This window comes from Drosophila ananassae, chromosome 3R (genome assembly GCF_017639315.1).
Source record: "Drosophila ananassae strain 14024-0371.13 chromosome 3R, ASM1763931v2, whole genome shotgun sequence".
Classification (NCBI taxonomy): Eukaryota; Metazoa; Arthropoda; class Insecta; order Diptera; family Drosophilidae; genus Drosophila; species Drosophila ananassae.
In genome coordinates this window covers 21,920,750-21,943,699 of record NC_057930.1, presented here as the reverse complement: position 1 = coordinate 21,943,699, position 22,950 = coordinate 21,920,750, and the positions used below count along the sequence as shown (strand labels likewise).

At 42.3% G+C, this 22,950-nt stretch overlaps 1 protein-coding gene and 2 long non-coding RNA genes across 4 annotated transcripts in view; 2 read left to right on the top strand and 1 right to left on the bottom strand.

The window, feature by feature from the left end:
- The first annotated feature begins 8,543 nt into the window (after nt 1-8,543).
- On the top strand, nt 8,544-9,471 carry LOC123257397. The gene is made up of 2 exons (XR_006507434.1): nt 8,544-8,756; nt 8,813-9,471. It is a non-coding gene; the product is annotated as an uncharacterized LOC123257397 (long non-coding RNA).
- A 2,369-nt stretch (nt 9,472-11,840) lies between these two features.
- LOC26514736 overlaps nt 11,841-22,950 on the bottom strand; it is a 45,072-nt gene continuing 33,962 nt past the window's right edge. The window contains exon 4 of the mRNA XM_032451467.2: nt 11,841-17,604. Within this exon, the coding sequence (XP_032307358.1) occupies nt 14,305-16,992 (2,688 nt within the window). The 5' untranslated portion in view covers nt 16,993-17,604 and the 3' untranslated portion in view covers nt 11,841-14,304. The remainder of the gene's footprint in view (nt 17,605-22,950) is intronic.
- On the top strand, nt 19,532-21,150 carry LOC26515087. 2 transcript variants are annotated; one of them, XR_001408613.2, is made up of 3 exons: nt 19,532-19,738; nt 19,961-20,272; nt 20,342-21,150. It is a non-coding gene; the product is annotated as an uncharacterized LOC26515087 (long non-coding RNA). The 2 variants fall into 2 exon arrangements; XR_004310047.1 differs by having other exon boundaries at nt 19,801-20,272.

Genomic DNA, 22,950 nt, shown 5'->3' with positions numbered 1-22,950 from the left:
TTTTCTTATTCGCATGCCATTTTCCGTGTTTTTTTCTGTATCCTGCCAAAGGGTAGGGACGAAGGATTCTGGGAAAAGTGGTTTGCATTTTGCCTAATGCGACGTTGCATGAAAACGAAAACACCAACGTAAACAGAAAACAAAATAAGAATTACGACAATGAGACAAAATCGACTATTTAATGCTCTCAAAGTTATTAATAGGAATATGAGTCCAAATGATATTCCAAAAATATGCAAATTCATTTAACAGTTTATTAATTAAATTTATATTTCATATGCACTAGTGGTAATATTTGTCAAGAAATAATCTTATAAGTATTCTAAGAATTTGACTCTACCCAGCAAAAACTGAATTTTACTGCTCTAATGGGTAGCAAATCTGCAAAAAGTACAACCAAAGCGAATATTTTGCATTTTCCATATGCAGAAACACAGACGCTTTGGACTTGAGTGACCCCCGGGGACTGGGGATTTAGCTACCAGGACCAAGTCCGTTCTTAACTGCTGCCTGTCACAAAATGTGCTGGACTTTTTCACTGGTCTTTGTGGGGGTGCATGGGTTTATGGATAAGGGCACTGAAAGATAATACATTTTTATTTTAAAAAATTAATCAAAAATCTATGAAACAATTAGAATTTAGGATTTGTCCTGCAAGGATATGTTATAGATGGCTCAATAATATTTAAAGTTAACCTTTATCATTTAAAGAGACCAGGATTTTTTCAGTGTTAAAATGGCAAAGAGAAAGGAATGCCTGGCAAAGAGTGGCTTGGCGTGTTTTTCAGTCGGAACCGGTTGAGGCTGAGCCTATGGGAATGGGACTCTGTGGCGGCTGCCACTGGATGTTGGAGTAGTCCTAGCTATTATTTTCCAGCATTATCTCATCATATTTTGTCGTTGCGTTTGTGCTTGCAAAATTGCTAAAAATTCCTGCTACTGCTACTACCAATGTTCCTGCCCCACTCGTGGAGTCACAGGAGAAAGCTGGAAATGAACGCAGGAAAATAATTCGGACCCTGGCAGCCTGTTTATGACTAAGAGATGCGATCCCAGCTAGTTTCCAGAAAATACTCAAGAATTATGTGCTGGCTCAGGCTTATCCCTCAGACAGAAACATACATAGCCCAGCAGTTCATCATCGTGTGTGGTGTAGGAATTTTTGGCTTTCAACTCACGTATTTTATTACATCGTTATTCATGATATTGACTCTCAGCGGATGAAAAGTTTTCGCCCACCCGCCCGCACGAGATATTCAAAGTGCAGTTCGATAGATTTACCAGCCATAAAGAATACATTAAGTTTAAGGTCCTGCCTCGGCAGGCAGCATATAATTAAATTGATTTTCGAGTTCGTTTTTCTATCTTTTTCCCCGATTTATGACCATGTGCGATAAAGTCAATTTGAACAAATTGAAAAGGGAGCAACGAGTTTGATATGAGTATGTTGCTCAAAATGGCAGCATAAATTGTGAGTGCATAAATTATAAATGCCAAAATGTATACGAGAGTGTCTATGACGAACACGCCATGTTCTTTTCCTTGGTGGGGTGAAGAACACCATTCCTTGGCCTGATGTTTGACTTATGAACTATGCGCTTTGTTTTGAGATCTCTAGGCATCCCCAGCTCGCCTTTTGTGTGAACTGCTGCTGCTGCTGACTTTGCAAAACCCTCAAATCCCCGGCAGCACTAAAGTTCATATCAAAATACCAAAGCAAATATTTATTATCCATGTGTGCGAAACGAAACTCCAAACTAAACTCGAGCCACTCACCTCAGCAGAAAACTAAAAACGACAACAACAAAAAGTCTAAGCAAATTTTCGAATAGAAATTATTTCAGGTATTTTAATAAACAACTAGAAGCGAACCAGATGTGGAAGCTACTCCAGGAATATTCAGCAAACTGTTCTCTTAGCATTTTTCTCGGTATTTCAAATATTTTTTTATAACTTCTTGCCCCACACTGCGTATACGTGATAAAATCAAAACCCTTTGGACTTCGAAGTTTATAACAAAATTTAAACTGTTTTATTTACTTAAAATATGGAAATTATGAAGTGAAGGATACTTTTTATGCTAATTAGGATGTGTTTTGCAAACAGAATTTATTTAGATGCCACACTTGAAGCTTTAACTCAAATGGCAGCTCATTTTGCGATGTCATTTAAAATAAACATAAAAAAAATAGAAAAAAAAAGTGAAGTACTAAAATTAAAGCAACAGCAGCTAATTACAAGGCGACCTAATTTTATGCGAAAGTGCGAAAAAATGAGGCTCGGGGCCAGGAGCCGGAGCCGGGGAGGCAGGCGCCAATAAATGGCAACGAGGCCAAGCACCTCCGAAAACAAACACAGGGAACCACAGGGAAATGTAGCGTTTCCCGCACTCCATCTGGGCGGGAATTGTATCTGTGTGCTTGTTTTTTGCTAATTAGCGAATAACCGTGTTTAGATTGCAAACACTCATGCCCGGGAAAAGAAATAACAGACGCCGGCAAATTAATTGCCAAACAAGTGAGTGCAGAGTTGGCAACTGGAAATTGCCGTCACCCCAAACCTAAGGCCACAACAGGCCCGGACCCGGATACTGACTCGAATCCGAACCCGAACCCCAACTCAAACCCCAAGCCCAAGCCTAATGTCCGCCTCACAAAAACACTAACCGAAGTTCCAGCGAGAGGCGGATTAACTCTTGGAATGTTTGGAGTTTTATTTTCTGTTTACTATGTAAGTACTCCTTGATCTCACCTCGATGTGGGCTGCAGCACGCACTTGTGCTGCAGTGGGGTGGAAAAAAATCCTGACCCGAGGCAACAGACATGAATGCGGTCGACGACAGCGGCTCTGAAGGTGACGTCGCCGCAGCTGCGCTTAGTTAATTAGTTTAGCAGTATGTAGGTATCTGTATCTGTAACTCTGCCTCTTTCTGTATCTGTATCTGCAGCTGGGTCCTGCAGCTAGCATCTGCCAGTGTTACTGTCATTTTGGGCCATTGGGACCCGGAATGGGAATGGGGACGTTGCTGCCTTTGCGTGTGTTTGCTGTCGGCGGTTGATCAGCAGCTCGCTGAATTTTCGATGGGAGGCCCTCTGCCTGGCGGTGTTTCCTGTTTCATGTGTCCTGTATCCTGCATCCTGTTACCATGGTCTTCAATTACAGCTGAACAAATTGTGACGACAACTGTTTGCAGTTCGCGACTTTAAAATCGCTTTGCCGGCAGCGGGCTCCGGATGGGATTTGTTTGAAGTGTTAAGTGGACGAATGCTAATTAGAGCTTCCATCAGCGAAGGAACTGCGATTCAACGACTTCTATTTTGGGCTCTGATTTGGTAACTTGCGCACATTAAGCTTGAAGATTTTGGAGTTCATTTTCCCTATATTTCCATGAATTTTTAATTCAATCCTTGGGCAATCCAGCTTTATTTGTACCTTATGTTGCAAAGACTTTGCATACATTTTAGCAAATTTAATTTGAGTTTTTAAAGGCTAACAATATCAACACCCGCAAGGACAAGGAAGCAAGGCTGGGGAAAGTGTGAAACTTTTATGTTGTTTGTTAAAATATAACCTTAAGCCCTCTTGTTGGTCAAGACAAGCAACGTTTCCCTCAACATCCCACCATTCATTCTTCGCTCAAACAACAAAGTTGTCCGGAGACTTCCGAGCAATTCCCTGGGGTGTATTTTTCAAGTGGAGCCCGGTCAGGGCGAAACTTTCTGCCCATCTCCCACGGAGCTGGCATTAAAAATTGATGAGTTCTTAATTTGTGTTGCGCTGGCGCTGCCATATTGAAAATAGATTAAGTTCTATTATTCGCAGTCATGATGTGGATTAGCACGGACACTTGGCAATCGCCTCAAGCAGCAGGAAAATGTGAAACGGAAAAAAGGAAGCCCGATGGCCAGTGTTGTTGCCTTTATAAACGTCATCATTAATCATGCTGACAAGGGCCGCTTGGATTTTCATTTTACGCTGCTGATGGCACACTCCCCACTTCTGATACGGATTCTGTTCTCAAACCCATTTCCATGGAGCTTTGCCTTTGGCCGAATGCCTTTACCAATATCCGTGGAAAACCCTATTTCGATTCCATGCCCCGTAACAAATTTTTTTTTGCCTTTTGCGTTGAGTTTGTTTGTATAATTTATGTTCCTAGCTGATGTGCAGGCCAACTGTCCGTTGCCATGCACTCTACCGGAATTGGCCATGTCGAATGGATGGTATGGAACTGGTTTTAAGCGAAGATGTGAAAAGTTAATAAATAAAATTAGTACGAAAAAAATGACTTGAAGAATGGCTCTACAAAGAGGTGCCTATTTTTTAGGTTAAAGGGACCCTTTCCAATATTATATCCAGTGCCTGATGGGCGTACCTCATTTTGAAGTTTCCAATCAGTATCATGCAGTCGTGGCCCCACTCTGTTCAATACCACATCTTTCGAGTTATTTATGCGCAGCTCTGACTCTAATTGCAATTTCCGCGCAGTCGTGAATTGTTGCAAAATGTGTGGACCATCCGCATGCGACTTTCCCCAAAACTCAATAATATTTGCCACATACACGCATTTTTGACAAATTTGCCAATGCGATGGGTACATCAGAAATTGCCCTGTCCGCACTCCGAGTGGTCCTGGAGAGGCGGGGTGGTCGGGGCATCTAAAATTTATTTATGGTAATTTCGTCAAACTGCACGATGTCGGGCACTTGCGTGGGCGGAAAGCATATATAACGCTGAACAAAAACACGACATTTTATCGAATGCCTGGCACAAGGTAAATTTAACAGATTGCCCTCTGCGGCTTGCCCAGATTTTGGGTATCCGTGTATTTGAAAATTCGGAATTTTGGAATTTGGTATTCTATTTACCATGGTTACATCCAGAGACAGATGATTTGATTTGGCGCTCATCGATTTGCGCAGTTCATTTTGCGAAAATTTAATTAACAATTTTGTATCGTTTTTATTGACTGCTCAGTCGTGTCTAGGCAATTGTGATTGTATATTTTTTTTTAGTTTGTGTGTTTTTTTTGGTTTTTGGCTGCTGCCAGACGATTATTTGCTTTTTTGTTTGCCTTCGATGGAGTTTATGTCATTAGCATGGCGCCCATTTAAATTTTCAAAATTAATTAGTTCAAACAACAGTGCGGTTTGTTTGTGTTTTCATAATGCTACTGTTAACAAGATTTGTCTGGCATTTTTTATTTCATTCCTCTGCAATTTAATGCCCAGACAGACAATGGCAATTTCGTATGAGGAGCATAGCAATTAATATTAATATTTACACTGCTATTGAGCTGATTTGTCAATAGGTTTTTTGAAGGTTTTGTTTTCCGTTAATTAAAAATGGTTAATAATTAAAGTGCGCAAATATGAAATTCATTTATGAAGGCCTAGTAAAAGGTGTCATACATAATTGAATGTAACTATTTTTACAACCAACAAAATTTCGATGGAAAAAAAAACGATTTTTGGTAAAACTTTTCAAAACAAAAGCAAGCATTTTAGATTTTAGGAATTTTTTTTGAAAACCCAGTGCGTTGCTTTCCATGACATATCACCTCAGGCCCACTCATTTTATTGTAATACCCAATAAGTCGACTCGCAAACTTTCCTATGCCGATGACAGTGAGGCGGAACTTTTGGGTCATTTGATGTTGGTTGCATCGAAAATAGACGAGGGCTTGAAACTTGAGCAGGGATTTCGTGTGGTCATCAACAATGCTCGTCAAGGAGTCCAGTCCATTCACAATTTTCATTTGCACTTCCTAGGAGGTCGTAAGTTTAACTGACCACCTGGTTAGTTAACTTTAAAATTAATGCACAAATTGAAAAAAAAAATTAATTGAATCGCCAAACGACACCTATTTAAATTAACTTTATACTGGGCAAACAATATTTTTCATAAAATAGGGAATTTATTATTCTGGCAGTGATGTCGTTGGTGAGCACTTCCTAATTAGACAGAGGTCGTGCGGCTGTAGGGCATATCCTTTCGGTTGAAATGGGCATATAAGGATACACCCACGCACACAGGCACACACCCAAATTGGAATGAACGTCGAAAACTTTCAACGCCACAATGAGGCATTGCGTATGGTTTAAGCCTTATTTATTTGCGGCCATAAATAACGCTTAACGCATCTAAATCTTGAACTTTGTGCGAATGCGATGGGTTAGCTCGCTCAGTTGGCAATGGCCAATGAATGGGTACGGAAGAGGATACGTATACGGATATGGATGTGAACCACGATGCGGGTGGAGGTAAGAGTTGTTTACCCGTACTCAGGATAACTCGACATGGCTTAAACGCTTGCCGACCAATTCAAAAGCCAAAAGCTAGAAGACAATACAACATTTTTTAGGTATTTTCCCGGGCCGAGATTTATGAGCAACCTTTTTTGCGCTCCCTTGAAGGATAACGGGTAATGCTTTTTATAAAATCCTTTAAATTTAACCATATTTTCAATGTCCGCCTTTCCGCCTAACTTATTTCAAGTTATTTTCTTTTTTCAGTTTATTTAGAACCATATTTTATAGTTGTCGCATTTTTTAGGCAAAGTATGGAATACGGCAAAGGATCGAAAAGTGAAAGTTGGTTAAGATTTGATGGTCAAATTTGAAATGCACTTTTTCTGGGAAAGGAATATTTTAAAAATGTATTCTTTTTTGTGTTTTCAAACTAAATTCCCTGCCAAAAGTAAAGAGTGAGTGCATTCTGGGTCAAAGTGATGCCTTTCAAGGCTGTCAGGCTTTCCACCCACTAAAAGTTGTGTCCTCTCCCTGTCCACCCAAAAATCCTTGTACCCTCGTGTCCTGCCACACCCACACACACACAGATATTGGCTCGGCAAATGTCAGTTTTGGCACCTACTACACATTGTTGAATTTTTGCTTTTTCCGGAATGTTGCGTGAGTGAATATTTTTGGATGAATATCTGGGACGAGGCGGCGAGTCAAAAGCTTTTACCCACTTTCTCTCGGCGTTAGGGGATTTTGCTTACAAATTAACATATAAATTGATTTTTCGCAGCAACAGCAGCAAAGTGTTCAGCTTTTTTGAATTGTCAATGTGCACCAAAAGGTGGTAGTATTGTAAAAAATTAGAAATAAGAAAAGAAAACTAACTTTAGACGAAACCGAAGTATATATACCCTTGCATTTGTGGGTAAACTAATATAATATCCCAAGTATCAGATACATTATTTATCTAAAAACCGTTTAAGCTATTCCGCTCAAGAATAGGATAAGTACTGGCCAAAATACGGCTGGGCGGCCCCCAGTCCTTCCCAACATTTTTCGTAACTTTCAGGATCTAACTAACTAAGAGGATCCCCCTTATGTCCCCCATATCATGTTCTTAGATTTTGATGCAAAATGATGGAGAATCTACCCACAAATCAATTAAGGTTCATGAATCTGATGAAAATTATCCGAGATAAAGCCTTCGCTGTGGGCCATATTGTGCTCCACATACAGTTGCCACATTTTGAAGGGGATAGCCCAGGAAATTTGAGAAAAAATCTAAGAAAATGTTGATGCATACATCAAGAATAAGATGAAAATTGGTCGAGATATATCCATCGATTGGCTCTCCATTCATTCCTTATTGCCCTTCCATTCATCTTTTCTTGAAGGGATGTATAAGATTGTAATTTAATTGTTTTAATCAAAACTTTAACTTCCGGCTTAAAGCCAAAATTCACAAAACGTAAATCGTTTTAGAGCTTTCCCTTACAAACTGGGTCAGCCGGAAGTCGTATAAATTACAAAGCCTTTCCAAGACCCAAAAAAACACATAGAACAGAAACCTACTGGCGTGCTAAACTCGGATCCTGTGTGAAGAAAATAATCGTTGAGCTGCAATAGTTATCTTTAAAATAACCACAAAATCCATTTAAATTATACAACAAAGGCTAGAAATAAACAAACAAAGGCTTAGGCAGGGCCCACAGGCCATCTCAGATCTCAGTGTGGAAGGTTCTGGCCAAGTTAATTACATTTAATACGCATGGAGAAATCGTGCAAGTGTTTGTATGTGTATTTGCGATGATTTTGACCCGAAACCTGTTTGGTTATATGGTGATTTGTGTTTGGAAAATGTTCAAAAGCTTCCTGGGAAAGGGTTCGAGTTGTTTGGCCAGGATTTGTGTATGTAGTAAGAAAATTTTGGGTCGTTAGCTGGCCAAAGATAAGCTGGATGGATTGCAGGAGGTAACTTTAAAATGTTACTGTGAAGAGTGGTCAATTTTCTACTCCAATTCGCTAATTTAGTACAATTATTGCACTACTAAACAAATATTCGATTCAAATAAGACAGGTATTAGTCCTGAAAGGTATCTATGAAATGTAGCAACAGCTGGTTGAATTATTTTAATAGCCAGTCAATTAACATTGCCTGGCAAAACAAATTGAAAATTCCATCAGTTTGACAAAATAGTGTTAGAGCCTCGAGTTAAGAGGGAAAGGACCGTTGGTAGAAGTTCCGAATCAAATTATCCTAAAGACGTTGACATTTCCCTTTGTGTTCGGTATCTGGCAGAATAGAAAGTTTTCCAAGTAATCTTTTGTTCGTTTCATTTGTTGCAGCCTGGCAAAATTGATTTGTCAAGCAGCCACATTAAAAATTGACAACTAGACAAATTCCAGAAAGGAGCCGGTCTCCAAATACGTGTAGATTTTTCCAAGATAGATGTCAGGGATGTCGGTTCGGACAGCCAGGCACCTACCTCTCCCCCAACCCGATGGCAAGACCAAGTCTGTTTACAGTCAATATTTTATGAGTTTGAATTAATTTGAAGACATCTCCGCAGCTGCTCGATTTTTGTCCAGGCACGTTTCGGTCCCTGTCCATTGTTTGTCATTCGAGTTTCGCAGTTTGACATATTTCGAGAGTCCACTCTCGTTTTCGGGACACTCAAAGTTTTTTGTAAACATTTTTCGTTGGCACGACATTATTAGTTATGCAAATTAATGTGCATGCATGCGTAAATGTGAATATTTAATTTCGAGTCTACGAAGAACATGTGACAAAAGACCAGGATACAGGATACAGGAATCAGGATTTGTTTTCTTTATGACCCAAACCGTAACCAGACCGGCATATATATGAGCCAAGTTGGCAATGGCACTTCTGATGCCTGGGATTTGAAATTGGCAAACTTTTGTGGCTCCAGGAAACGTGTCCCAAAATCCTGGAAAACTTCTAGCCAAAACTTTCAACTCGAATATCTTAAATTTATGCATTGCAGTCGTCAATTTTTAATCGGCCTATTAAGACCACTAAGCGGTAAATCACTTTCAGCCTAATGACCAACAAAACTCTCCATGAATCACCTGAGTCCTGGACTCACTGCGATAGTTTACTTATGCATGACTCTGATTTCCTTTCTCGGGGCTGTAAACAACACAAAATATATTTAAGTACTTAATATGTATGTGTAATAATGAATACAGATCGAGTTGCCTTGAATCGTTTATTTTATGCACAAGCACTTCCGAACCACAGAGCAAATTTTATAACAAACATTAATTTTGGTTAATAACTTTATAAGACAAACTAGTCAGAGGACGACTTACCAGTATGTGTGTTGGATGCCCAACATCCGCATTCGTTGGCACACACATGCGGATGTTCCGCATTAATGCCACAAACTTTGACTCCACATTTTTCACACAATGTTTTACGGGATGGCTAGGGGTGGTGAGGGTATATCTTACATATAGTTCTTGGGGCATAAAATAGAATCGGAATAACCATACGATAAGCCCAATTTGTGCGCAGCTTTAGTGGCGCATTAGCCATACATAAAGCGGAGATAGACGCCACCATATTTGTGCGTTGATGTGCGTCACTTCCGCTTGTAATTGTAGCTACAATGTCACAATCACTAGACCATATAAACGCAGTCCGAGTCCTTGGCGGTGGAGGATGAGGATGAGGCGCTTCGGAGGGAGACCCACACTAGCTATCGCTCTCACATAAACAACCAGAACACACACACATTCCAGGGAGTTGTGTGCGCTTTTAAGTGGCTCTGCGACTTGGCCACTCGGGCGCCATTCTACCAAAGTTAAACTTGGCCAAAGCACAGTGGTAACTAAGGCTAAAATACTTTACAAATACTTCTAGGAAGTGTTTTTAGAAATTTAATTGAAAAATTGTCTAGAAATTGTAGCCCTCAAAATTAACACAAACCACAGCTACCCCCTTATTTATATATTTCTTTTAACAATATACTCCTAAAATTAATTAAAAGTATCTCACCTTAATTCAAGCAGTAATCAGATATCTGAAAGTAAAAATCCAGCTTACCAGATTGTGTTTTTGATGGAAAATTGAAGCCACGGTGCCTGGCAACCTCAGGCTCGTAGTCCTTTGCTCGCACTTGCCACTTTGTAAGTAGCCACAGCAAACACAAAGCCACACCCGACGCGTATCCCAAAGATACTCGACATTAGGGAGATAGCCCTGCATGTGTTTTTGTGTGTCGGTGTGTGGCATGCCTCATCCACACAACTTGTGCATTTCCTTGGCAATATTTACAAGTCACTTGTTTTTATGCCTACATTAATTATGCGCGCCTCTGACTTTGGTTTTTGGCTGTAGTCGGGTGCTTGTCTTTGATTTTGATGGCGTTGCTGCTTCTCTGGCCGCAATTCCGGCTTGGTTTCTGGTTTTAGCCGCCATCCTCCCACTCCTCAGGCTGTCAGCGACGTGGCTGCTTGAAAGGGAAGCTCCACACCCGGAATTCAAGCTATCTCTCTACCCCCACCGAGATGGCCATATTTTTGCTGGCTTTAGACGTCTTTTTGGCTGCGTGGGCTTAAGGCATTTCCAATAAATTTCGACACTCATGTGGTGCTTTCGTTGATGTTGCTACTGCTGCTGCTGGTGCGGATGCTGGAGAGAAGCTCTTTTAAATTCGTTTCTTAATTGCTACTGCTTCTGATACTCTTCCTGCCGCCTGATGATGCTTGTGCAGCCTTTGCTGCTCATAAATGTCAGGTCGAGGTAACAACTGGCTGCATTAACTGACCCAGATGTGCTTTTCCTTTGCTGACAGCTAGCAGCACTTTCTCCGTTTGCTCCGTCTTTTAATGACATTATTGCGCACTGAAACGTATAATGCGTCAGTGCCTGGGACCGAGTCCGGGTCCGGGTCTCCGACACCGGATTTCGCCTCCTTCTCTGTGCGGAGCTGTGCGACCTTGCCAGCGATTTGATGCTTTCTCCACTTTGGGCTTACACTGCGTATGCGTGATGTGCGCGTCTTGAGGCAAGCGAAACAACCTTGAGCTGCAACATGATGCAAAAGCCGTCATTACATATGCTGTAAGTCTCTGACACTGGTTGAGATCTTGTCCTTAGGTTGGAATAATTATACTCCAGCAACTAGGTAGAGAATTTTTAATTTATGGTTTAGGTTTTTGGTTAGCACATAAATTCTTTAGTATTTTTCCCGCTTCTGCATTGAACATTTTAATTAACATATCTCACTCCCATTCTCTTAATCAACTTAAGCGTTATTTACCGACGCTCCTTTTTATTATTTGTTTAATACCCTTTTACTATACTTCCCTCCATTTAATTTTCTTTTAATATTCCAGCACATTCCATCAACTTCAGTTAGAATTTTTTCCGCTGCCTACTTAGCAACGCATTTGCATTTCCCATGCCAGTCGTCCTTATCCCGGCTTTATCCTGCTGATGGCGATGCAGAATAAAAAATGGAAAGGATAATGCTCTATCTGCGTCTGTTTAATATTCAATCGCTAGAATTGTTTATGTCCCCCTTTGTTTGCTGGAAATAGAACTGGAATAAAAATGAAAAGAACCGGCATAATGTAGTTTTTATTAAATTCTTCAGTTTAATGCGTTTTATTCGGTTTAATTTCTCTCTTATCCTTTTTACACTTTGCTTTTGTTATTATCGTAATGCGTTTTAATTTTAATTTAACTTAGAAAATTAATTTATGTCTAGATTGTGTTCCTTGCCATTGTTGGTTTCAATGTTATCTTGTTAAATGTTTCGCGACCGTTTATGGCCCTTAATATTTGCTTTATGCATACATGTTCTGCTTTGCCTAACAATTAACTTAATGCTAGGCCGTTTACCTAAACCTTTATCGTGTATTTTGTTTAATATTTAAAATTATTTCCTTCCTACTCCTTTTCGGCCCAGGCCGGCCAGCGAATTCTTTTGTTTAAGATCCATTTCAAGTGTTCTCCTGTGGTTTCGTGTTCAGATTTAAACAGTTTTGATAGGCTAAAATGTTTATGTTTTTACTCGCATCGTTAATTTAGTTTCGGTTGTATATTCCTTTAGGTGCATTGTTGCCAACTAACTCACTTGGTGAAAATAAAACTTAATCATTTCCTATGCACACAGTCTGAGTATGTGTTTTTGTGTCTGCGTGTGTTTGTGTATTTTATATTTAAGGTATTTTTTACTTGGGGGGTGTGTTAGTGTTTGTCCTTAAGTCTAATGATTTATTTATGCAATTTACAATATTCCATATTGTGCTTAAATGATTGCTTCTGCCCTCTCTGGTTTCCTCTGCAGCTCTGCTATTGCTAATTGTTGGTTTTGTGGTTACTTACATTCCTGGAAATATTTTGCAAACATTTTGCAACAATTTCCATCCAAAATCTCAATATTCGAATTTATGTTACAGTGGTAAAGTCTTGAACACTTAACAGAACATTTAAGGTTAAAATTGAAAGCTTGGGTCTCGCTTAAACAATTTCACTATATAACTACATTTACATACAAGTCTCAAACGGTTGTGGGGGTGATGGAGGTTATCCTATAGTTAGTTAGTTCTTATCCAGCTAGTCGTTCTAATTTACGATATCTACCTTTAATATTACCCGGAAACACTTGTGTTCATGTCTGTTCAATTTGATACAACAAACTTAAGGCTGGGCGAATGAAGGGCTGCGACTGAAGGGATTTTCTGGGAGTTTCTGTGAGAGAGGTGAATGGTGAAAGCGGTGAAAGTCGGATGTTTGCTTAGGACCCGGAGAAAGTTGTGTGAAAAGTTAATGCTATAAATTATTTAAATGTAACACTGGAGCGGATGTGGCCCAAATTAAAATTTCATAAACTAGAGCACACTACTGCCACTCGCGATTTTCGGCCAGAGGAGCAGGGAGTCCTTTGTGTTCCGGTGAGCAGGTGTCGCCAGGGCGAAAACACATGCCACTTGGCTCTGAAGTGAGCAGGCCAGAAAGACTCGGAAACCCTCTCGAGTGGTTAAGAGGACTGCCTGCGACTGCCCCATCCCATCCTCCCCATTTGATTGTGAAGACTAACAACGCCGCTGAGAGCCAACAGCTCAATCGGAAACCCAACACTCACACGTGTCTAGTCGTAGGCCCCGGCTTTTCTTTGGCTCTCACTTTTCTCGCTTTCCCTCTGGCCTTTCTGCTTTCTTTTCTGGCCTTCTTGCTGCTTTCATTGTGCTGCTGGGGGAAGACTGCTGAAAACTTTATATTAAATGAAAAAGTTTTTCAATTACATCAGCGGAAATAAAATGCTGCCAGCTTGCCACTCGAAGCACGCAGCAAACAGAAACAAACAACGACAAGAGGCTTTTGTTTAGCGGCGTCTTTGTTTTTCGGCTTTATTAGGTTAGGTCCCTATGCCTATTGTTTATACCGCATACCCTCAAAAAGAAAGTAGTACTCGGAGAAAGTGCCGAGACTGGTTACTGGGAAATAACAAATTGTTAGAGAGTTCTTATACTCTTTCTAAGGAAATACTTTCTCCGTTACGAGACTAGAAATTGAATTAATTAATAGATACTTATTTTTAAAGTAATAAAATAAACAACATTTTAAAAAATAATAAATTAAATTTCCAAGTAAAGAAGTTCCATTTCAGTTCGACCCTTTATAATCTCAAATCCTCAGTCGGGTTCTAAGAAATTCGTTATATCCTTCGGATTGGAGGAAGTTTCTTCTTTTTTTTTGGCTACTTTTTTGGGTCTTCTCACATTTCGTGCCTTCTCTTTCAGCCACTCTCCTCCTCTCTCTTTCTCTCCCTGCCAATTATTAGGTTAAACTTGGGTCTGCCTTTGTTTGCTTGTTTTTGCGGACAAACCAACAAACAGAAACTGTGAAGGTGGGGTGGCCGGGAACTGGCGGGTGGATTGTGGGGGGGATGGTGCGAAAAAGGGTACACTTAACTGAGGCTATGAGTGGTTTTCTTGCTTTTCTGCGATCGGCACTGGCTATTTACAGAGCCACTGAATCTGGGTCTAAGGCAGCTGCATCCCTGGCCTGCTGTAACCCCTTGGGTCAGATGTCGCTCGTCTCCTGGCCGTCGCCCACGTATCCCTCGTCGGGACTGTCGGCCAGGGGACCGTTGAGTTGCTTCAGCTTGCCAGTATTTGTTTCGCCTTCTTCGCCACCAGCTGGCGCTGCGGCAGCCGCCTCCTCCAATCGCGGCGAGGTGGCTTCACTTTCATCCAGCTCCGGTATGGTTGATGTGGCTCCAGATGCCTGGGATGGTACTGTGGGTGGTGCTGCTGCTGGTGGCAGTGCCGGTGCTCCCTCAATGGCACCACCTGGCATGGGTGCTGGCTGGCTGGTGGGTGATTGGGCGAAGCGGTATCCTGGCAAGCAGCTGGGCCATTGATGGAAAGGCGCCAGATCGCTTTTGTAGCCCTCGGGCGGCGATGGAAATTGTTGCTGCTGCTGCAGTTGCTGTTGCAGTTGCATCTCCTGTTGCGGATATCCTTCCGCCGTAAAGCGAACGTTGGGCAACTGGTACTTTTCATAGTTCACCGTCGGGCCCCTCTGAATGAACTCCGCCTCCAGGCTGTACCGCAATGTTGGATTGCCGCCGGCAGCTGCTGCCGCCTGGAATTGTTGCTGCTTGTGTAGCCGATTGTGGGGCAGCGTTCGGTAAAAGTTTGCCGGTGGTTGCACCTGCTGCTGCTGCGGCAACTGCTGCATTTGCTGCTGCGAGGCCTGCTGCACCAGATGGGCACTGCTGTAGTCGTAGGCAAAAGCTCCATCCTGGCCCAGGAAACAGACGGGATTCAGGTGCACATCCACCTGATGCGGGGCCGGCTTCAGTTGCATGCCACGCGGCAATGTGGTCATGGCCTGGGTGAAGCGTCCCATGAGATGGCCCGGGTGGCCAGGATGTCCGGGATGCATTGGATGTCCCGGATGGCCAGGCAAGCCCAGTGGAGCCGGAGCCAGTTGATAGCAGCCCTCGTACTGGCCGCAATTGCTCTGCGTCTCGTACTCCGCCGCTCCGTCCAGACTCACTGCAGTTTTCAGTTTGTGTTTCACACTCTCAGCATCGTTCACCAAGTCCGGATTCTTCTCCTGGTAGTTCCTCAACGAAGCGGGCGGCGAACAGTAGGCGGCGGTCAGACCATGGCCATTACTTAGCATCAGGGGTGGAGAGCCCGGTCCGGAGCCCATAAGATTCACATTCAACTGGAGTTGCTGCTGCTGTTGTTGCTGGCCGGGATTCGGAGTGGCGTATAGCAGTAGGTTCTGCTTCATCTGATTGCCAAGGATAATGCCCCCGCCACCGGCAGCACCGTTTACTGCCTTCGTGGGTGTGAGGGTGTCGCCCAGGAGGAGGCCAGCATTGCCGTTCATGCTGTCCCCGCCATCGTTTAAAATCGAGGCGCACTTCATCATGCCTATGCCCGTGTCCTGGGTGCTTCCCGTTGAGGAGTCCGTTCCTCCGGCTATGCTCGTGACCTGGTCGCATTTCTTACGCTGCTTGGCTGGCTCTGCCGAGCGCTTGCACTTCACCACAATGGTACAGAGGAGGACCACAAAGATGATGCCTCCGCCAGCACTGCTGGCCACTATGTAGTTCATGTAGTCCCGCGGAAAGGACACCTCGTTCACCACTGGCGGCTCCTTGATGATCACCCTCAGGGTGTAGTTGCTGAACGTGGTTCCCGCTATATTCTGGCCAACACAGGAGAAGGTGCCGTTGTCCTCCGCACCCACATTGTAGATGAAGATCTCGCTCCTCTTCTCCTCGGCGCCGCTGACTCCAATGCTCTCGTCGATGTAGTAGAACATGTGAAGGTTATCCATCAGGCTGTCGTTGCTCATCACCTGGCCGTTGAACAGCCACAGGACCTTGGGCTCAGGAATGGCCCTAACCAGGCAGGTGATCGACATGTTCCGGCCCTCGCTGACCTCCGTGTAGCTGGACTGGGGACTCACCTCCGGCAGACAGGCCAGCTGGTCCCGCTGCAGGCCCTTGATGACCTGACCCTTGAGTCTGGCCGGCTCCATGCACTTGGGCTCCTCCGCCAGTGGGACATTGTAGTTAACCAGCCAGGAGTGGACGTCAAGCAGCCGGCAGTCGCAATTCCAGCGATTACTGTGCAGGCTGATTCCGTGCAGGGACTTGGGCAGGATGTGGTTGCCCTGGATGAAGCCAATCCGATTGCCATCCAGCCGCAGCCACTCCAAGTTATCCATGCCCACGAAGGCCTCGTTCTCGATCCTCTCCACCTGGCAGTTGGACAGCTCCAGGGTGGTCAGAAAGGAGAGGTGCCGGAAGGCGGAGGTTTTCAGCTCGCGAATGGGGTTTCCACTCAAGGAGAGGCGCATCAGGGAGCTGTAGTCCTGGAACGTTTCACTCGGGACATTCTGCAACGCATTCTCGCTGAGATCGAGCTCCACGAGGTTGGTGAGGCCGCGGAAGGCCTTCTCGTGGATGCGGATGAGCTGGTTGCGGGAGAGGTAGATCTTCTGCAGATTCAGAAGGTCCATGCGGAGAAATCGCTCCGATTGCAGGACTTGCAGGGCATTTCCGCTAAAGTTAAGCACCTGAGTGCCCGGATCCATGCCCTCCGGTAGGTTGGAGAGTTGCTGGCCGCCGCACTCCACGGTCTGCTTGCCGCCCTTCCATTTGCAGACACACACCTCCGGCGGACAGCCCTGGACCAGGCTTAAAGTGGACACCAGGAGGAGTGCCATGTAATGGTAGCCAGGCATGTTTACGGTATTAATTTTTCAGAGATTCCAGAGTTTCCGGCAAATTTTCTTATGATTTTCTTGTAAAATAGTTTGAGCCACAGCTGGGTCACGTTGGCATGTCAAATTACGCGCAAGTAAATATTATTATTAGCCGATCGGACGCTGTCACGTCTACTCGAGCGGTGGCGGTCCATAAAAAAATCAGCTCTTCTGCCATTATAATCTCTTTCTCAATCGTAGGCCACCCCATCCGCCCATCATTGTCCTCCGCTGGCTGGGGCTTTTGTCATGGCTGCCACTTCCACTGCCACTTCCACTTCCACTTTTGCTCCTTGCCGCCACGTCTTTTGTATTAATTTCATAAAAATGCCAGGCTCTTGATTTTCGCTTGACAGCGCCCAGAAGTAGGCAATGGGCTTTGGGGCTATTGTCGCCTCTTGCGGCTTTCTGACTTTCTCCGCTTTCTCCTCCTCGGCTCGTCGACTTTGTCGCCCTTTTCTTTCCCGGCACGCAACGTTGTTTCACTGCTGGCGGAGAAAGGCTTTCGTCCTTAATGAAATTATAATGTAATGCATTTGCCTCGTTCGTTCTTGTCGAAGTTGTTTTGTGTGCCGTTAAATGTTCTGCTTCCTGCAAGAAAATTAAAAGAAGCCACAAGAAAAAAAGGATTAGTCAAGGGATGGAAAGTGGCCTTAGTATGTAGATATATTTTTTAAAAATATGTATATAAAAGTCATGTGATAAATCCAATTTAAATCTTAATTTATTCAAAAAAGCTTTACTAAAGTTGCATATATTTTGGTTTTATGCTCTGCTTATCTTTCCAATTTAAAATGCATCATCCCCGGTAAAATAAACAAAAATTAACAAGCATAACATGCAAATATACAATATATCTTAATCCCTAAGTATTTTGCCATTACAGACGCACTAATTTTTCGCTCGTGCGATTAACGCACGCATTGAAAATAATTTCCCACATTATCTGCGTGACACAGAGATATCAATTACACGTGGTCGATGTAATTTATTCCCAATAATAAACCCATTGCCTGTTTGGCCGAGAGCAGACTGATATAATACTTTTCTCGATGGCAGCTGCAATTGCTCCCCACTCGTATTTCAACGAGGCTTCTCAATTATTCAAGTGTTTGTTTTCTTGCATAATGAATCGGATCGGATCGGATCGGATCGAATCGAAGCTGAATCGATTGCAGCTGCCAGCCCGAATTGCAAACCAATAAGAAGCTAATTATTGAACTTTTACATCGAGGCCATATCGCAGTTATGCAAATACATATTTTCCCAGCTGGATGAAATGGAAATCGGATCTCCCATCGAGTAAAAGTATAAACTGTGTTGCCATTGTCCGACTTTAATTGGATGGAAATGGATTGGTCGCTGTGTTAATATAATCCCAATAATTTGTTGGCTCCATTAAGGAGCATCATCGTTCGTATATTATTCATATTTTTATGCGGACCGGGGCAGGTTCATTAAATTCATATCCCTGGTCCAGGTTGACATTTGTATTTGTCAAAATTAATCTAAGTGAAAAACAAAAGACAGGCCAAAGTAGGCCAGGAAACGAGAGCAATAAACAATTGAAAATGTCGGGCATAAATCATGCAACATATGGCACGGTGGCTGCCTTAGTTAAATAACAAATAAATTACAGGAAAATTAACTTAAATGCAGGTTTATTGTGCGTACCAGAAAATTGCGTTTACATGGAAAATACCATAAAACAAAGCCTTGGATTTTCTTTCTCCTCCATTTTGTTTTGGTTTCTTGGTAACCCAAGATGAGCCTCCCAAAACAAAGACTCTCCTGGCGGAGAATCCAGATTCCAGCAACTGACGCGCTTCATTAACTGAAATTTCGCCGCCCAACAAACTGCCCACAGAAATTGCACAGACAGAGTAGAATTTCAGAAAAACCGTCTGGCGCCAATGCAAATACGTAATGGATACTCGGATGTTACGGCCAAAAAGGCAAATTGTCTTGATTTGGCAGGCAGGCAAGCACCTGAAGTCCTCCTCCGGACAGACATTATTAATAACCGAACATTAATCATGGCCAGGATCTTTTCTATGCCGCAGCTGCTTTCGGCATTCACTCAAATGTTTAGTGCTTAGCCATGTAATTGAAGCCGAGATTGTAATAATACACCAGACAGGTGAAGGTACTTACGTCACTGACTTACACATAATGAGGTTTGTTAATTAGACAAATACAAGGGATATTAGTTTCGGAAATATATAACAAATTCTACATTTGTAGATATATTGTTTGTTTATTTTAGACAGCTCTTAGTAAATGGAGACGATGTGAATTTAATTATCAGTATTTACCATAAATATTTTCATTGGTTGGCAGCCTAATTGAACAGTTTTCCCAGTTGTTTCCTTTCATTTTCCAATAAAACACACAATTTTAATTAAATTTTGCAAAATGCTAGACCTCGCTGCTGCAGAAGTTGTATATCGTATGCAGTGAAAAATGGGAAATTTTCTTTCTCATTTGGTTAGCTTGTCAACAAACATTTTTTGACATTTTCATTTGTCAGTTATGAAGCAGACACAGACACACGACGAGATAGAAAATCCTCGTCCTTGTCCTGGTCCTGGCCCTGGCCTGTGTACATTTGTTATATCCTTATCACAAAATGATTTGACAGTCGAGACCGAGTCGAGTCGAGGCAGTTGAACCTCGACAGCCCCAAAATATGTGTAACACTCGCATTTCATTCTCTATCCCACCGGTAAGTTGTCGAGAACTTTTCCTATTTTGTGTGATTTAATAAGATGACACGAGCGAACGAAGGACGAAGCCTTGGGCAATTTAAGGGATTTACTCAACTTCTCCAGCCTGCCAGTCCTCCTAGTCCTGCCACTCCTGCCACCTTGAAACGGAATCATTCTGGGATAGATAAATATTTATTTTATTTTATTTTGCACATGTCCCATGTTCTCACATTGACCAGACAGTGACACGTCTTCTAAACTGCTGTCGTTGGAAATAATTTCAATTTCATTTCCTTGGCTCCTTGGCAAAAAAAAATCCTTGCGAAAAAAAGAAAAGAAAATGAAAATCAATAGGCATTTACACCAAATTGACCTTTCACTCACGAGCAGATGAAAATTTCATAAGCAATTGATTGTGCACTTGGAGAGCTGTGAAATCCCTTTGAAATATTGATGCGGATCCTGGACATGGGCTAGGATTGTAAGGATTATTTTCGGATGAAGGAGCAGGGCAGCTTGTCCTTGTTTACACATATTGGATAATTAATGGAGTAGGTTTGCCATTTCCAAATATTTTATTGCCAGTAGGTCTTTAAATTTTATTTTTTGATTTATTTCAGCCATTCAATCTAAACGGTTTAGTGCTGTTCCTGTGACCGCACAGTTTTATGGCTTCGGCCAGACTAAAGTGCCGCCTAATAAGCTTAAACTTAATTAAGAACTTATCAACAGCTGCGTTAAAATGCCAATTTGGCAGGCTTTGCCAGTTGCCAGTTACCAGTTGCCCTTGGCAAAGCCAGCCAGCCAGCCATCTATCCCGACCACAGCCACCGAGTTGCGAAGGCCAACAAATTGCATTACCCCTGATTTTACCGCACTACTTTGGCAAACTCGCTCTTTTCTCTGAATTAATCGTGGGCTTTAAGGGTCGTCCTTTCGTCCTTTGAATTAGTTATTTCCAACGTGGGCAACTTCAAAGGTGTGCTGCGAACATGTCATAACATGGGGAAATTAAAATTTACATCACAACTTAAGCGACGTCCTGGCGCAGCATCTCGTCCCCATGGATACCCGTTTTTTATCCAAAGTTTTTTTGTGTGTTTGCTTGTTGTTTTTTTTTGTATTTTGCTCCGTTGCGTTGCTCCTTTTTGGCAGGCAGAGCACTTAATTTGGCACATTGCCTTGCATATCCTGGCAGCAGGACGACGACAACAATCCGCTCAGGTGCAGCCACAGTGGCGGCAACAAGCAGCATTTTGTTGTAAAATGCATAAATTTTTACTACCTGCCAGTAAAGGAAAAACAGCAGCAGCGGCAGCTAGTGTTGCCAATTTTGGGAAGGATGGGTAAAAAATGGCTCAAAGGAAGCAAGGAATCGAGTACGAAGTGGCTTTTAAAATGTGTATTTAGAAGTATCAAATAATTAAACTATTTGTTAATAATAATTATTAATATATTTTTCTTGGCAATTGTCAAATTTTTATTTTTCTCTTTAGAACATAGAAGTATATCTAGTAATATTCTCTTTGAACTTCCTTAAAAGAATGCAGCAATATCTCTAAATAAACAAATAAAATAGCCAAGCTGTCATCACTAGTTACAAGAGCTACAAAAATCGTGGCAATGGTCATAAAACTTATACCTTTGCTACGAATTACGAGGCCACAACTAGCCGCAGCAACAACACCATTGGGAGAGTGGCAGGAGGCGGGCATGGGCATGGGGCATGGGCGTGGCTGAAAATAAAATTACGCATGCAATGGCAAAATAAAATATGCATCAAAAATAAGCTGCAGCTGAATCCGAGAGAGAGGTGCAAAAAATGCCATAGCTTACAATAAAAAAATATGTGTGTACAAAAGTAAATAAAAGTGGCTGTGGGGCTTTGGGTTCGTTAAGCTTTGCGGGTTAAAATGAAAGATATTTATAAAGATTTAGTGAGTCCCAGAGGTAACCAAGTGAATTTTGCCAGGAATTTTTGGCTAAAAGTAAGAGATTTGAAAAGATTTTAGGAATATTTAGGGAACGACTTCAAGGGCATTAAAAGTTCGGTGTATGGCATCAAGTATACGTCCCGTTGACGAGCTCAGGGCTTATGTTAATTTCCACTTTATGCTTGCCAACACAAACACAAATACAAAAATATGAATATGAATGCAATTCAAACAAGCGTTGCGCGAATTTTCACTTAAAAGATTTTGTTTTTGTTTTGCTCTCTTACATACACATTTTTTCACATTTTTTTTATGCGAAAATGCGGCAGCATCTGGTACTACCCTAAAAGCTTTAAGAGCCCGACAGGGGCTCCATCGCTGTATAAAAAATCAACTAATTTTCATTTTATGCTTGTGCAAAAAACATTTTTAATTCAAAAGCACCAACACTAACAGCCTCCTAAAATTTTAATAGCTCACACATTATAAACGCAAATAAACGCCTCCACGCATCCGCATTCCTTTGAGGAGTACTTTCCTGCTGGCTGTCCTGCCGGCAAACAGTCGGCATTTCGATGTACATTTTCCTAGAAGCTTAAGTTGTTTGTGGCATGTGCACTTAGAGAAAAGATTAGAGGCAGGGTTGATGGCAGGGGGACTGTGAGGCAAAAAAGTTTCTCAAGTTTTTGCTCCAAAAGTGTCCAGAGCGCACACTTTGGGGGGAGATTTGTTTCCGAGCGCCTTTTTCGGGCGCCACGCCTGCAACTTAAAGGCACTAAAGTTGCAGGGAATTAAGCACACTTCCAGGCACTCAGCGGCATATTATGCTTATCATTATGTTTATACTATATGTTGGCCCTAATGTTGCCGATTTCTTGGCCAAAGCAAAGCAACAGCTGCTGCCCCAGAAAAGTTCATTCAAGGTATACAAAAATCAGGAGAGAATCGGGAGGGATGAGGGCATGGAAATCATAGCACTGCAAAACTTTTTAATTGCTTTCAAAGTTTTTGCAAATATTACAAAACAGTTTGTCATCGAAAATAAATTCGTCTGGGGACAATTTTCAATTTTTAAATAAATGATGGAACAATGGCTTACAAGGCAGTACGTAATAGGGTTTGGCTGCCTTTCGGGTTGCTTTCCATTTACTCTGATATGCAGATTAATTGCTTTTTGATACAAGCCAAAAGTTTTCTGTAAAACAACACAACAGCTGCCACAGGGAAACATTTTTGCATAGAATTGATTTAATTTTGTTTTTCTCATTTTTCCCCCTTTAAACGTCGTAAAATGG